The 17,353-nt window shown below is 40.8% G+C and overlaps 1 protein-coding gene across 3 annotated transcripts; it reads left to right on the top strand.

Annotated features, from left to right (window-relative positions):
* The first annotated feature begins 79 nt into the window (after positions 1-79).
* Positions 80-17,050, top strand: LOC116061178 (carnitine O-palmitoyltransferase 1, liver isoform-like). 3 transcript variants are annotated; one of them, XM_035997197.1, is made up of 19 exons: positions 80-265; positions 3,875-4,023; positions 5,071-5,210; positions 5,768-5,939; positions 6,778-6,879; positions 7,263-7,400; positions 7,622-7,699; positions 9,013-9,120; positions 9,606-9,693; positions 11,170-11,365; positions 11,968-12,153; positions 12,258-12,363; positions 12,450-12,566; positions 13,306-13,470; positions 13,592-13,720; positions 13,964-14,119; positions 14,255-14,365; positions 15,300-15,392; positions 15,607-17,050. In XM_035997197.1, the coding sequence occupies exons 2-19, from the start codon at positions 3,883-3,885 to the stop codon at positions 15,727-15,729; spliced, it is 2,349 nt and encodes a 782-aa protein (XP_035853090.1). In that variant the 5' UTR covers positions 80-265; positions 3,875-3,882; the 3' UTR covers positions 15,730-17,050. The 3 variants fall into 3 exon arrangements, with proteins under 3 accessions (XP_035853090.1, XP_031171001.1, XP_031171000.1); XM_031315141.2 differs by lacking the exon at positions 9,606-9,693 and adding an exon at positions 10,244-10,328 and having other exon boundaries at positions 87-271; positions 3,878-4,023; XM_031315140.2 differs by having other exon boundaries at positions 87-271; positions 3,878-4,023.
* Positions 17,051-17,353: the final 303 nt, after the last annotated feature.

Raw genomic sequence — 17,353 nt, 5'->3', positions numbered from 1 at the left:
AATTCCTAATCGTGAGATGTTGACATAGGCTTCTCTCCGCCCCTTAAACGTAACAGCTCAGGCATTGACACAACTCACTGCGCGATTGCGACATTTCCGACAGTCGCTGAAGGCAGCATCAGCTCCATCCAGGATAGCGCAGCATCTGTAGTACAGTTCAGTGGAGAGGGCCGAGGCCACAGCAAAAGACGCCGGGCAATTGGTCGTCGTCAGAAGTTAACACTCGTTTTCCTGCTAATCTGGATCCTGGAAATTTCGTAAACAACAACAGGTATGTTAACAGGGTTATGACAATGTTGTAGTGCGTCGCAGTGAAGACACACACAGTCGCATCTTTCCATGAACGTTAAGAAGCTCCATCAGCATCTGTTAGTACCTAACGTTAGCTCACTACATAATAGGCTGGACGCTCGGCTAGCTGTTAGCTAGCTAGTTAAAACGTCAGCTAGCGTTAACGTGCATCAACTGGCTTTCCATATTTGTAGCATAAAAGCTAACAGTGTGGAGCTTTCCGATATAATAACAATAATACGTTAATATTAATAACAATACGTTGATGACTAAATACGTAAAGCTGATTAATAATACTGGTACTACTGGTAAATCACATTTTACTTTGTAAACAGGACCTTGCTTAGCGTTATTTCTTTACTAAGATGTAAGGTTCCGGTAGTGTTAGCTAGCTATAATGACATTCCCCCCCCCAATTCCTGTCTGCTCTTGGCTGAAAGGGCTAGAGGGTCATCTTGAATGTTAACGTTGCTCAGCAAATAATTTAAATTTGTGTCCTACCACATGCCTCATATAGTCAATGGCACATTCAGTGCATGGGTTAACTAATGTTTCTCCATAGAGTTTACATAGTAGCCAGTTTATGGCAGTCAGAGGTTTTTTGCTTGTTAAACATTGAAAGGTGACCAACTGTTCCCAGCCCTGTCTCATAAAACACTGACAATACATAAGGAAATGGCTTACATTGGCTTTAATGTTACTTCTCAACATGAGAATCCACTCAGTATGTAACGTTACGTTTATAGACTGCATTCCTCCACTGAAGGAGAATAACTTTATTTATGAATAGTTTTCAAACAATATAAGACGTTTTTCAGTAAACCAGATTAAAGCCCAGCAGATCATGAAGTTTGATGACGTGATTTAAAAGATGATAGTTATTTAGCTAGAGATTCATATCTAGGAAGCTCCACAGTGAAGGGCTGAACAGTGAAGGGTTGAAAGTCACCTTAAGTAATAAGGCATGTTTTAGGAAAAACAAGAAATGCCCTACCTAGGGACAACCATTACTGTAACACGGAGCCAGTGTGTAAACATTTAAAATCAAATTACAAACTGTGTGACCAGTAAAAAAAGAGTACATTCTAGTATGAACACACATGTCTTCGTATTGATTAAAAGTAGCATCTGGTATGATTCTAATGGTGCTAATACGGCATCGGTGCCTTAACGACCGGTATCTACCGGACCGAATAAGCAACGCGGATTTCGGTGCCACTTAAATGCCTGCACTTCTCTCTGATGCTCCAAAACGGACGTTAGAGGCAACTGAAATATCGCCGCATGTGACGCTAGTTATCACTACACTTGGCAGCAGGTAACGTTAGCCTACCGTTAGCTAGCAGCTGGATTAAACACGGTTAAAATGCTGACAGCTAAACGGTGTAAAAGTGTGTCTGTATTTCACTGTAGAGGATTCCGACAAGTCTGTAGCTGCCGTTGTCTGAAAAACAGCCTCGTGGTGCATTCAAGGTTATTGTAAAATACCCTTTTCCCATCCAGTGGTTGTTTTTGTCGTTTAACAGGAATTTACTGGTGAAATAAGTTATTATTATAAGTTATTGTTATTACATTTTTAATAAATCATTTTATTTTGACCCTGTGGCCTTAGCAATAAACAAGCCGTTCTTTAATATCGCCGGTTTGCAGGTATGTGATTTAAACAGTATCTTATTTTACAATAAAATCTGCTTTATATGATAGTGATGTCATGTCCACAGTAGCCAGCTTATAACCTTGGTACTGGTTGTCAGTTGTTTGGGGATGTGCAGGATCTTTGTGTTATTGGAGAATTCAAACACGAAAATAACATATAATAGTACTTCAGAGTTCAAAATTCAAGAATATTTCTAGTATGTCTGTTTTTGAATTATGTGATTGCTTAAGTCCTTATATCAAGCAGGTACAGGGTTGTGTCAGCGCTTCAGGAAAACGTTATTTCATGGCCTCATGCAACATGAAAACAAGGAACAGAGAAGCTTGGATTACAACACAACCAGAGAGAGTGTGACTTGCTTATGCCCAGGACGTCATTACTCCACTATATCTTTACATAGCAAATAGTTGTTTGCTGAATTTTGAGTACAGCCCCTTTAAAAACCTATAAACTGTAACATCTTTGAACAGACTTTACTATTCATATCCAATTCCCCTTATTAAGTACTCTATTCAATTATACTATATCTGTATCCTTATCAAGAATATCATTGTTAAGCTGTGTCATTGTCCGGCAGTCATTTTTATAACACAGCTGTAAAGACATGAGCTCTGAGTGAATTGGGAATCAAAGTTGCGGAGATGTTTAGGATTACTACACTGTCAATGCAGATTAAGCTCTAACATGTATTCCAGTGGACCAGTGTTCCATAAAGTGGCTCCTTCGATGTGCGGGCAGTCAGCACTAAACTGAGCCGGTGTGTTGGCACTGAAAGAAATGGGCTGAAATCTACTGCTGTTAGTCCTTGGAACAGGCACGACTGTATCTGCCAGATCGGAGCTAAAGAGCAGAACCCCAATGGGACCTGCGGACGATGAGGGAATTGTGCGTGTGTTTGTCATTTTTAGACATACACAATTAGAGCAGACGTGGCCTCCATGGGGGTGCAGTCCAGTGTCAGTGTGACTCAACCTCAGGGCATTGTCCATAGCCTATTTCTGGAGGAAAATCAATTCCCTTTGTGAAGAGAAGCAGTTGTTGCATTAAACAAATATTCACAATCACATCAGCAGCCAGTCAGCGCTGTCCTATTAAAGTTTCAAGTTGACTTTGCATTCGAAAGGACTCATAAATAATGTGTCTCTTTTTAAGCTTCTCTTTAAAATGCTAATGCATGAGATGGATGTGTTTTGCCAGGCATGAATGCGCAAATTGTGCAATTCATCATCTTTTTTTTGATAAATCTTCTGTTCTGCTGTTTCTTCATAGCACTTGCTACCACCTTTCCCGTCAGTTGAATTTTAATACAATTCACAAAGCATAATGTCGCTTTTGGCTGTTTACATTGTTCATTTTCTTGTTGACAGTTTTCAGGCAGTTCTCTGGGTTGTAACCTGGGGTCCTAGTGCCTTATTTCCCTGCAGATAGAACCCCCTCAGTGTAGGTGGGATTCTCAATTGATCGCCATAGCGACACCGCATGGACATCATCTTCAATTCAAGACCCGCTGGATCCTTTCATCGGCAACGATGTCTACACTTTGTCAATTGTTCAGCGTAGTGTACGGCATAGTTTTGCAGGCTGCTATTTTTTAAAATCTGGGGTGAGAGAATAAAAAAAATTGCGGTCGCTTTTGACAGTAGCTTGAATATTCAAAAATGTGTGCAGGATGTCCTGTGCCACGGTAGTGGCAGTTCTCTCTGACCAATCAGTGGTCTGCAGTGTTTTAACTCCACCTTTTCGTATCTGCTCAGCTCGGTTGGGACCTCGACCGAAGGACCAGGTACTCTCCTGACTCCTAACTTTTGCTTAAGGAAAACCAAAAACAAACGAGTCGAGTTAGGTGGGCCGTGCCGTACCATGCAGTGGAAATGTGGCATAAATGACTATTTAAATTTAAAGTTAAACTGTCTCTCTCATCATGCTCAGTCATCATGGCGGAAGCCCACCAGGCGGTGGCCTTCCAGTTCACGGTCACGCGAGAGGGCATTGATCTGCAGCTGTCCCACCAGGCCCTCACTGAGATCTACCTCTCTGGTGTGCGCTCGTGGAAGAAGCGTATCATTGGACTCAAGGTATCTTCATTCTGGCTGTCACACCTGTTGTCTGTGTCCTAAAACTGTCTATGATAATCACATATGTGCCTCTTCCTCCTTGTTCTTACTGCTTGTCTTCCTCTCTTCATGTCTGCACTTGCATCTGTGTCAGAGCTAAATTCTATTCTGTTGGCCTGTCCATATAATGGTTTTAGAGTTTTTGTTCATTTTCTGCTCATTCTTCTCAATTTGCAGGTTTGTAGCTTGCTCCTTTGCAAGGATAAACAGAATACACTTGAATTTGGCATTCTTATCAGTTATAAGTTACTTGTACGTTCACTGCATTCATTGAAACATTAGTCTCGCATTGCCAGACCTTCCTCCAAAGCGCTGCGGAGGGCGGTCTGGCGAGTCCACACAGCATTCCGGGATGGGAGAAAAACGTGCTCTGGTTTATTGCCATTTAATTAAACCAATCACAATAGTCTTGGGCATCTTGGTGCCGCACGGAGCAATGGCGCCTCTGCAAAACAGAACACTCAGATTGGACAGATAGTCTAGCTAGCTGTCTCGATATACACTGCAGAGATCTGTGGAGCAGTTAATCATAGTCCTCATGAATCCACCTGAGTTTAAAATGCCAACACAAAGAAAGCGAGAGCATGCTCTCAGGGAGTTTTTTTCCTGTTATGTGTGGACTTCATGCCACACATAACAATGCACTGTTTGCATGTGGGTACCCTCATGTCTTTGTTTGATCCTCACTTCCATCACTCATTAATTTTCAGAAGCAATGTGGATGAGAATTAAAGGGATGTTTGATGTGTAAGCATTTCATAACAAGCCGGACATGCACCTGCTGCGAAAGCCTTAAATTAACAGTTAAATTCTCTGTGAATTGTTGTGTAAATCGGGTTAATGTTTGACACAGAGCTAAATGCAGTTACGACTTGAGCATTTACACGACATGTATTACTTTATTGTGATCGTGAATGAATTATCTTGCTACTGATCAATTGTCAGTGTACTGATTGTGAACAGGAAGAATGGGATTTCAAATCAATCTCTCTTGTCTCATGCTAACAGAACAGCGTGATAACGGGGGTATATCCTGCCAGTCCTTCCTCCTGGCTTTTTGTGGTCATAGCAATCCTGGCTACTATGTACACACGCTCCGACCCCTCCATGGGACTCATAGCCAAGATACAGGAGCACCTGCCAGTCAGGTAACGCATCTCGTGACTCCATGAAAATTGTTAAACTTAATGATTAATCTTTTGATTTACCAGACACCCTCTGCAGACACTAAACGTTCCCTTTCCCTGATTGTACATTGTGTCACAGAGATGGGTGTACAGTATGTATAGATGTATAGTGTGGTTTAAATAGGCCTTACCCTTCCCATTCTTCCTTTTCATTGTCTTGTAATATATATTTTTTATGTTTCTTTTTGCCTCATCTTCACAATGTTCTCCTGTTCTTCTTCCTTTCTCCTATCCACTGTTCCTTTCATAAAAAAAACAGATTTTGCATTTAAGTGAAGGTATATTGGTCACAGCACTGATTCGGAAAGAGGAACAAATTAATTTGAGATTTCCATGCTAGATATTGCCACTGTGAAACAGCTAGCTCTTTTAAAAGTAGTTTTTCTTCCCATCAATCCTTGTTCCCCGTTCATCTTGCCTCTAGTTCTATTTTACTGTTATTTGTTTCACTTCCTGTTCTTTTCTTTTCTCCCTCTTTCCCCTCTATCAATCTGTCCACCTTCTCTCACCATTTGCAGCCAGTCTATGAGCACCCAGTGCCAGACGTTGGTGTCAGCAGTGCTTTTCAGTACCATGCTATGGCTCTTGCTCATCTTCACCATGCGCATGTGCCTCAAGAAGCTGCTCTCCTACCACCGCTGGATGTTCGAGAAGCACGGCAAGATGTCCAACACCACCAAAGTCTGGGTGGTCAGTGTTGTCTCACACCTTTTCCACTTGGCACTGTAACTAACCATACCTTTTACTGTCCTCAAGTTCTGTGATCTTTGGTATGTTATATGCTGTTGTTAAAAATACAATTAGTACACTGTTTCAATTTTTATTTTTTTTTTTAAGAGTAGCGACACAGTTTTTACACCCTCCCATACTATAAAATGTTTGTGTTTTACGCTGCAAGAAAAGAGATAAATAAAAGGGAAATGTGTCAATCTACAACAAATCATCTAATCACCTTAAAGGGACAGTTCACCCCAAAATACATATTTTTCCTCTTACCTGTAGTGCTATTTATCAAACTAGATTGTTTTGGTGTGAGTTGCCCAGTGTTGGAGATAGAGATGTCTTCCTTCTCTCAAATACATTAGAACTAGATGGCACTCGGCTTGTGGTGCTCAAAGCGGCAAAAAAAATACATTTGAAAAACTCATCAGCAATGTCTCTTTCCAGAAATCATGACCTGGTTACTCGAGACAATTCACAGACCGAGTTGTGAGCAGTTTCATGAAGAACTATGTTAGAAAGCAAATAGCTGGTCACAACCAGGTCTGTGATTATCTTGAGCAACCGGGTCATATCTGGCTGATATCTCCAACACTGGGCACCAAAACAATGTAGACTGATAAATAGCACTACAGACAAGAGGAACATTTTTTTATTTGGGGTTGAACAGTCTCTTTAATTTTATCTTAATTTAATCTGATTGTTATGATATATGATATTCTATGATACTACTTGAAGAAAACCAAAAAATAATTAGCCCTAGTATGTCCTCACTTTCATATTTTGAGTGTGTTTGTTTCTATGCCAGGCTCTGGTGCGGATCTTCTCTGGCAGAAAGCCTCTGCTCTACAGCTACCAGGGTTCGTTGCCAAACCTGCCTGTGCCTGCCATCAAGGACACAGTCAAGAGGGTGAGACGTCACATGAAGCAGAGGAAATGACAACACGCTGATTACTGACCAGGAAACAGATGAATCACTTTCTCACATTTCCTGCCTTTGTTGCAACACATTTGTTGTTGTCTCAGTTTGGCTGCAAACTAGTTAAGAAATGTATAAAAATGCATGGTATCCACCCTTCTGAATTGAGATATATTTGACAGATGAGAGGAGATAGAATGGTAAATAGATTTGTTGTTAAATCAGCAGAGTTAGTTGTTATGGTAGAAGACTTCCACATACCATCACAAACCGTTTTCTAGGTTTCTGTATTTAGTTGACTATGTAATCTGGTGGTCATTTTATTTCTGCCGAATGATGCTTATTCTTATTCTTTACTCATCACTTCTGTTTAGCACTTGGAATCAGTGCGTCCGCTGATGGATGATAGACAGTATGAACACATGACCAAGCTGGCGGCAGAGTTTGAGAGCAGCCTCGGTAACCGCCTGCAGTGGTACCTCAAACTCAAAGCTCTCTGGTCCACCAACTACGTAAGTGGTTGACCACAATGCTCTGGTTGAGTGTGGCTACTTCAAACATCACATAAATGTTCAAAGCAAAGCAGGCCAAAGTAAATTTAAAATTCCATTAACAATGTATATCTTAGTGTTCTGTGGTTTAAATTATTTAACCTGTCTGAATATGTAAGTGACTGCCAGTTGGCTTTAGTATTAGCTCTGTCTCAAAGATTTTATTGTGTGTTTGTTTTCAGGTAAGTGACTGGTGGGAGGAATATGTCTATCTACGTGGACGTGGCCCAATAATGGTCAACAGTAACTATTTTGGCATGGTAGGAAAAGCTTTTCATTCTCAGAAATTTCCAGTCTAACGTGGTGTTATGTTTAACTCTGTTTGATGGTGGAAATGTTGACTGTACCAGGCCTTGAAGGTTACTTTATTCTATTTTATGGCTTTTGAGATATTTAAGAATTCGTTCTGGGAATGTGGGCGTTGTTTGTTTGTCACAAGGAGAGAAAAACAATTGTGTGTTACTTGTCACAGGTTTTTACCTTTTTTAATAATCCTGGAAAAGTCCAAATTAATTTATGTTCTTTGTCAACAACGCTCACGTTTATATTTATACATCTTAACACATACAGTAGTATGAATGTGAATGTTGTTTTTAGGTATTGCTTCTAGCAAAAACAACTATTTTCTCAAGCATGTTCCAATCTTAGTTTTTTGATTAAAAGAACGATAGCGATAATAACTGAGAAGATTACTACTCATGCACACTTGACCCAAACTATCCAAGCAGAACATGGATCTTGATTCTGTAACCCCAGGCGGATCATTAGGCTCGTTCGAGATGAACTGCGCCTCGCCTGTAAAGTGGACGAGAGCAGACGGCAGCAGCCGGGGGCGGTGAGAAAAATCCGCTCTCAAGTCGGACAGTTTCCAGCCGTTTCCAGCAGCCTTCAGGCTGAACAGGAAGTCACAGACACACTGTGGTCCGATTTAATAAAATGTTATCAGACCCATATATCCGCTTGTACACAAGTCTCCAGTTGTTTTTATTATGACATAGTAGCTGTCAAAATGCTCTACATGCGATCTGTTGCTGATTTTAATTAACAACAGACTGTAGATAATCCGTAATCTGAACAGATTTAGTCTCTCTGACTTCTAAACGTCACTATCAGCCACACAACATGTGGTTTGTACAGAATAAGCCTTTAAATCAGACAAATTCAGTTAAAATCCCTCCAATTCAAAATCAATAAAAAGTTTATATAAAACGTTATCATGTTGAGTCGATTCTGAACCAATCACCTGTTAGATCAGTTGAGAGGCAGGCATTTCCCAGCATGCCCTGGGTCCGCCTGGGTCTTGTAGTCGGTGAAAAGCAACTGCGCTGCCTGCGTCTCAAACCTGCGGCCGCCTTGATCTCGTGAGGTTATCGTTGCCCACGTGTGCATGACGTCAGAGCAAGTCGGGATCAAGTCGGACACAAATCTAACTGGCATGCATTGGGCGGTGATCGCCAGTGATCGATTATGCGCAGACCTGGCTCATCTCGAACGAGCCTGTTATGTTTGGAAAATAGTCACCCATGTTTATTCTTCTCCTGACTTCCTGTCTCTTCCTGCGTTCTCTCCCCAGGACTTCATGTATGTGACACCCACACCCATCCAGGCGGCCAGGGCAGGCAACAGCCTTCACGCATTCTTCCTATACCGCCGCAAACTCAACAAAGAAGAGCTTAAACCTGTGAGTTTAGCCCACCAGCCAACCCAACTGCCCCACGGAGGCGTTCATTATTTATGTCTCTTTGCTATGGCAACAGAAGATGTGTTAATCAAATTTCTCAAAATGATGAGACAAATTTCTTTGTGGAATCTGAAAATATTATGTACTGGTAAATGATTACAATAGAAACACATGAGGCCATCAGTACGTGTTGTGACTGTGTGAGTAACATCCATTCATTGCTGTTTGTGTGTCTTGACTGTTTATGGTATGGTAGCGTGTGCATCTCTCCTTTTTAATGTTTATGTTAAGACACTTCCCTCATGTTCTCATACCATGCTCATCTCTCACCTTTTCCACCTCTCTTTCACTCGCTTGATTTCTCTTTATTTACTACCTTCGTTTCTCTCTCTTAAAAAAAAAAAAAAAACTCACTCTTTTCACTTGATTCTACGATCCCTGCACTGCTCTCCTCTGTCCTTGCCTTCGCCCTCTCCGTTTCCCAGAACCGTATACCAGGCACTGTCATTCCTCTGTGTTCAGCTCAGTGTGAGAGGCTATTCAACACCACACGCATTCCTGGAGAGGAGACGGGTAAAGAGACTGACATGCAAACGCACATAGACACACGCTGTGGCAACGTGAATATTCACACAGTGCTGGATATGATATTGTCTAAACATTAGCAGGTCGCTTCAGCAAGTGAGAAATGCTAACACACTGCTGCTTCAGAGATTATGAGACAAACTGCATGTGTCTGAGCTGTCTGGAGTTTAAGCGTGGGATAGAAAATCGTGTGAAAGACTGTTAATGTGTGTGTATGGTCTCAAGACACAAAGGCGCCGTGATTCACTGAGTCATAATATGTCTGCTGTACAGGCCATCCTGTCATCTCTCATCTGTCTCCTCTTGCCTTCTGGTCTCATCGCAGGTCTGTCTGGGTTTCTGGAACGGGTCTGTCTTCAACTAATGTCTATTTTCTTCTGCCCACACATTTCGTTTTCTCATCTTTTCCTTCCTTCCTTCCTTCCCTGGTTCTCTTTCTATTTCTTCCCAACACTGTTTTCTATCGTCCTTTTTGTTTTCTCTCCTTTACCCTCCTTTACTCTCTTTTTGCACTGTTCCCATCCTTTATCCTGCTCAGTTATTGTTGAGGTCTGCAGTTCCTTGCTGTTCCTATCAATTTGAGAGGATGTTTGACACTTGTCGAATCCCTGGAACACTAACAGGTAGTATTAATACTTTTACACAGCTGGCTCAATCCTAGTTTTAGATCTTAGAAAACATTTTTTTACTGTGTATAATTAAGAATTTAAAATGAAGATATATCCCTGTCTCATATATAGTAAATGTTCCTTGTTCATTATGTTAATGAGCCAATATCTTGATAGTCACCCTATTAATCATTTCAAATTAGAAACCACAATAAAAAGAAACACCCTTGCTTTCCTTTACTCAGGCATGCCTCCTTCAGCACTGTGTTTCTTCATTCTTCTATTTAAGTTGGCCTTAAGATAGCCGTTTAGCTTTATCTAAACTATATAAAAGTTGTATAGTTTCGAAAATATCATAGATCCACGACGAAACTGAAAGAAGGGCGAGACTCAGAGAGAAAGTCGCAATTACAAATCTGTCTGCTACTTCAGTACCATGGACAGCGCCATGGATTTATCAACACACAGTAAGGCTACTGATATTTCAGAGCCATGGTTGGGGCCATAGATTGTAACTTGCACAAACATCAGTCAGATAAAGGATCAATACATCAGGCAGACTAGACTAGACCAGGTGCTCTCTGTTACTAGAGGATGGAGAGGGGGATGGCAGGCATTTTGGTCATTTGGCATCCTGCCTCAAATCACCTACTGATTAAATGAATGCATTGCTGAAGATGAATGACATGAATGTGAGAACAACCCTTGCCGGTAGGACAGACAAAATGCTGAGGTTTTGAATAAACATAAGCAGAAAGCACACATAAATTCCTAAATTAAGTGCATCATCTCTGATGTATTTGTGTTTCTTTGACTCAATTCACTAAATATTTACTTTTTTCTTTTGCGTGCAAAGACACCGTGCAACACTGGCAGGACAGTGACTACATAGCGGTATACCACAGGGGTCGCTACTTTCGTCTTAGGGTGTACCAGGCAGGCAGACTCCTGTCACCCAGGGAGATTGAATTCCAAATTCAGAGGATCCTTGATGACCCTTCACCTCCTTCCAAAGGAGAGGCCAAACTGGGGGCCCTGACCGCTGGAGACAGGTCAGTTTGACAGTACTCAAGGACAGTACATCCTTAATGTAATTAGAGCCCGACTCAGTTTTTGAGACCGATATTGATTTTAGAGGGAAAAAAATTCACAGATTATCTATATGGCGCACGATATAGTGAATTTTTTAGCTAAATTTAAAAAAGACCTTTTCTATGTGGTTTGTGCACCGATTTTTCACCAATATGACTATGCAAAGATACTCAGAAGGCTGCTTCCTTAAACAAATAACTTTATTAAAGAATATTGAACAGTATACATTATGCATACAATGTTTTACAATCCAGTTCTAGAAATAACTACAGAGAAAATAAAGACTAAATAAAAATAAAATAAATAGCTAAATAAACATCAGTACTGTATGTTCAGTATCAGTCAATTGCTGACCATTTAAATAAAGAATTACACAATGACACCATTTCTAAATCAACCCAAGCCTCGTTTTCTGCATTATATGTTCTGTAGAAAAAGATTTCATATCGCCAACATATACTCCGATACAATAGATACCGATACGTCTGTGATAGGCCAATATCGGCCACTAAAATTCGGCTCTAAATGTAATGTCATAATTTTCCTCTGAAATGTCTTCCAGAATTCCATGGGCTAAAGCCAGGGTGAAGTATTTCAGCAGTGGGGTCAATAAACGCTCCCTGGACTGCATAGAGAAAGCCTCCTTCTTTGTGTCCCTGGATGATGATGAAGACGGCGTGACGGCAGATGACCCGGCCAGTCTAGATTCCTACGCCAAATCCTTGTTGCATGGGAAATGTTATGACAGGTAATTTTCCACATAACTGATCATTGTCTCGTGAACATGTAATAAATTAACTAGTTTGTAATGTTGTTGATTGTTGTTCAATCTTTATCTTGGTTGTCATGCAGGTGGTTTGACAAGTCCTTCACAATCATTTACTTCAAGAATGGAAAAATGGGCATCAATGCAGAGCACTCGTGGGCTGATGCACCGGTGGTATCACACTTATGGCAGGTAAGGAACCTGAAAGAAAAGTAGGCTCCACACTGTTGTCATCTGGTTCAGAGATGCAATCGCTTAAAATTGTTGTGTGTTTCCAGCACGCCTTGTCCACTGACTGTTTCCAGCTCGGTTACAATGCAGAGGGTCACTGCAAAGGAGAAGTGGATTCATCACTACCACGACCACAGAAGCTGAACTGGGAAATCCCTCCAGAAGTTAGTTATCCATTCACACATTTCCCTTTATTCCTTTTCTCCTTTAGCTAAAGAACACAGGTTCCCTAGTCGGCAACAACTTATACTGGCTTTTTATACATGCATTAAAAAGTGTGTTTTGAAATGAGGCATGTATTGTAGACATCATAATTCACATTAGGCTCATGCTAAAATTATAAGGTCACAATTACTCTTATTTGGATTTTTATCATTTTAAATAGGTACTGTAGCATGCAAACATCTTATTTTGTTAATTTCATCTTTCAAAGTGAGATTTGACATAGTGACAAACCCACGTTATATAATTAGAAAAACAGCTGCCTAAATTATCATAAAAAAGCAGATGTTTGACATTATGTTGAATTTTGACATACCATTTTCAAGGATATATTATAATGTTGGCATGCGAGACTGCTTAGGATCTAGAGAAACACTGTATTGTTAAAGAAATGTTTTATATATAAATATTAGTTTTCCTGGCAAGAGTCAGATAAGAAGATTGATATCAACCTCATGTCTGAATACTTAATATGAAGGTGAAGCCAGTGTGCGGGTAGCCTAGCTTAGCATAAAGACTGGTTAGCCAGTCAGCGCCAGGGACAAGACTAACGTGGTGATAAAAGCTGAGTCGTTATTTGGAACAATATGAAAGCATGGCTCATTCTTTTGAAACCACAGCGCAATGGTTATATGTATCTCAGTCCTGTTAATGTTAGCTGTCTGGATGTGTCTGTCCCAGTGTGAGGAGCAGATCTCCCAGTCTCTAGCAGTGGCCCAGGCCCTGGCTGGCGATGTGGACTTGCACGTTTTTTCCTTCCAAGACTTTGGCAAAGGAAAGGTCAAGAAGTGTCGAGTCAGTCCAGATGCCTTCATTCAGATGGCTCTTCAGTTGGCCTACTACAGGGTAAGCCTCCCTCTGACGTAGCATGCCTTTGTGTGCGCGTCAGACTCCATTCAATTTGTACATTGCATTTGGCACTGTCAATGTTATCTGTTGCATGTCAGTTTTTGTTTTTGCATTTCAGGACCAGAGGAGATTCTGTTTGACGTACGAAGCCTCCATGACCCGTCTGTTCAGGGAGGGCAGGACCGAGACTGTTCGCTCCTGTAGCAATGAGAGCAGCGCCTTCATCCGGGCGCTGGAGGGTGGAGAGGTGAGACCGTGGAAACTGTCTCTTCATTTCCATAATTTTTGCAAAGTACAGTGTTTAAGGAACGTTTTGGTGGATAACATACAAATCAAAAGAGAATGACTAAAGGTTCTCCTAAAAAAAATCTATCTGCATTGCAAATTATTATGTTTTATTGCGTTTTTCTCTCTCGCATAAATCATGCAATGTCTATCATTAATATGTGCTATGCCAAGCAGTCATGCTGCTCATGCCATTCTCCCCCAGGCAGCACATGTGTGCAGGCGTTTGTTCCACGAAGCGGCAGAAAAGCACCAGCATTTATACCGCTTGGCTATGACTGGAGCTGGCATCGACAGACACCTCTTTTGCCTCTATGTGATGTCCAGATACCTCGGAGTGGAGTCTCCTTTCTTGAAAGAGGTGCATTTTTTTCCTTTGTCATTTTTAGTCAAACATCAGTCTGTCCGGTTCAGTATGAGTATTTATCTCTTTAGCAGAGCCAATACAGCAGCAACTTCAGCAAATTGATGTGATGGCTTCTTGTGGGTATTTCAGGTGCAGTCTGAGCCGTGGCGGCTGTCCACCAGTCAGTCTCCTATGCACGTGGAGATGTTTGACCTCGTCAATCACCCAGAGTACGTCAGCTGTGGAGGGGGCTTCGGACCGGTCAGTGCTTCATTCACAAAGTCATTCAACTGGCCAGTTTTGCCATTCAAGTTATGGCAAAACTGGAAGTCAGAAATAAACTTCCATTTTGCCATTGTAGCGTGTCATTTTACTAACTGAAGCCACTCTTTTTCAAAGCCACATTTTACAATTTTACCTCGCAGGACACAGGGGTTGCTGGTCTACCGCAGCCTCGAATCCCTTAGTTTGTGTTATTGTGTGACTTTGGTGTTATTAGAGGGTTAGGAACTAACAAACAAACTAACAGACTGAGGCAGTGTGGACCAGCAACTACCTTGTTCTGCCAGGTAAAATGACTTGAATTTTGTCAACGGAGTCTGGTGGCTTTGAAGACAGCAATATAACAGCTTCAATTTCCTGTTGTAAATGGCTGTCTGACGGCAAGGTAAAGCGGTGAAAATATTCTGAATATAGCGTACACTTAAACTGATATTGATTTTATTTTAAGTGGCTAAAAATACATTTAGCTGCTGGCCCCGTCCACAGCCGTAATTTGCTTTGCTTCTGTGCCGGGACTGCTGCCTGCTTCTCCAAACTGGGGGCGTTCCTACCGCCATCTACTGTTGACTGTACAACCTCACTTCCAAACATCCAAACTATCCCTTTAATGGCTGTACACAGTTTGAGTTTTGAGAAATAACAGTACCATTCCATGCTTTTTGCAGTCTTGACACTGTAAAAGTACAAGCACAATTTTTATATTTGTTTTTTAAAGGCATACTATGTAACTTTTCCCTCTTCGGTCCCCCTACAGGTTGTCTCATTGGAACTACAGCCGCGTGAGCTGTAGTTCCAATTTTAATTTTTTTAATATTTCTTGAACAAACAACGCAGGTCCTTCTTTTTGAAAGTGGCTCCGGGTTCTGATTTTCATTAAGCAGCCATGAGTATAAATATTGTCTATCTCTTTCAGGTGGCTGATGACGGTTATGGGGTGTCCTACTCCGTTTTGGGAGAGAACATCTTAAGCTTCAACATTGCGTGCAAGCTCTCATGTACAGACACTGTGAGTCTAATGAAAGTAGTAATATTATGCTCCATAGAAAAAGTTGAAAAGAATTAACTCCTCAACTGGCAATTGTGAAGTTATTAGTTTATAAAGTTTATCTCTGTTACTATTTACATTGATGAAAGCAGATGACATAAAACCTTTTTGGATGAAGCAACAAAAAAAAATGTATCTCCCAGTCTCCTTATTCTTTATTCTGTCTCCCCCCCAGTCAGCCCATGCGTTTGGTGCACAGATCAGAAAAGCCCTGCGTGACCTGCTACAGCTGCTGATCCCCAACCAAACAGAGTTCAAGACAGAGGAGAAGCGGCCAGAGGCCAAGAAAGACCTGTAGCCGGTTACTCAGGAGAAAAGGATGCTGAAGGGAAGGTGTATAAGCGTAAATGTTACACTATGAAGTAAGGAAAGACAGGGGTTTTTTCCCCTCATGCATTGGGAGAATTTTATAGCCACACAGATGATTTTCAAGTGACAGCTCAATGGGGAAACTGATAAAATGGAGGTGATGTTTTTACTAATATGCATCTATATTTGTGTGTATCTATTATCTGGATGATAGGTGTGTGAGAAGAAAAAAGGTCCATAGATTAACAAGAAGTGTAACTCAAGTACAGTATGGTTTATGCGTTATGTTTTAACAGTAAAACCTTTGGAAAATATGTAAGTTATTATTTTTGACATGTTTTGATTATAATAAAAAGGCTGGTATATATTGCAGCACTCAAGGATTAGGGTAGCAATTGCTAAACACTTCACCTTATTACAGGGAGTAATTTAAAATCAGTTCAAGTGCATTATGTTTTGACACCACTAAGTGTGCCACACTTTTTGTGCCACTAATTTTCTGTTGTTAAAGTTGTTTCGAAGCGTGTGATGCGTCTATATTCTCGGCGCATTAGCTCAGAGAGGAAACACGCAGGGCTGTTGTGGCGATTTCAGTTTCTACCATCTAAATGCAACATTGCTGTAACGATGACGCCACATATTTTCAAATCTCGGAAGTCTGTGACTTCTCAGTGTTTACTCATTGTGTATAAATCTGCTTTCTACAAAAACAACATGATTGTAATGCTGTGCTGAGAGTGCCCGGCTGTTTATACAGGAAACAGCAGTAGTGACATGACATGGCTCTACTTAATTCATAGGTTGGCATTACTCTTTGACTGGTATTATATTCAGTGCCAGCTCACCCAGGCTGTAACCTTTATTTCACGTTTCTAAACATATTAAAAATGTGCATACAAATAATGTAGGTCAGTTAATCTTTCAGTGGTCAGTAGGCTTTTCAAATTTACCAAGTTAAAAACTGTACTGTAATGAACTCCAGTTATTTCACTGCCATCTATAAATCTGTTTTGTAATTATTATTACCACTGGATTATTAAAGAAGCATCGTAACAATGCAAGCTATATTCATGAACATCATGTGCAGGTATTTAGTCTTGAGCAGTGCTGCAGGTCACATGGTGTGTACCAGTGACACAGACTGCTGTTATTCTTAATTGATTATTGCTTTTTGATTTTCAGTTGAGCTTGTCTTGTTGTATTACTATGATCAGCCGTTGTATTACTATGGTCAGCCGTTGTATTACTATGATCAGTCTTTGTAATGCAATATTATGGGGGAACATAAAGTCATTCTTAAAGAAAAAAAACCCACAAGTGTTTCTTTTTGTTGCCTTAAGAGTACTCCACCGATTTAGCCTTTAGACAGTTAGAAAAAAGAAAAAATAGAAAAATGGATGGAGCAGAACCACCAATATCTTTTTTCATTCCATGCATGTTTCTACCTGGTCAAAACCTGGTGCCTACATTACCCAATATTGCAACTGTAGAGTTAAGATCACTTGAATTTAGCAGATTATGTGCAGCTCCCTTTAGTGCCACAAAAGGGCATTGGCGTTCTTTTTAATGCTCAAAGGCTTGTCAGAAGGGAAAAAGTTTATGTATCTCTTTTA

This window comes from Sander lucioperca, chromosome 22 (assembly GCF_008315115.2).
Source record: "Sander lucioperca isolate FBNREF2018 chromosome 22, SLUC_FBN_1.2, whole genome shotgun sequence".
NCBI classification, from domain to species: domain Eukaryota; kingdom Metazoa; phylum Chordata; class Actinopteri; order Perciformes; family Percidae; genus Sander; species Sander lucioperca.
The sequence above is the reverse complement of the archived record's forward strand: the minus strand, read 5'-3'. Positions and strand labels throughout refer to the sequence as shown.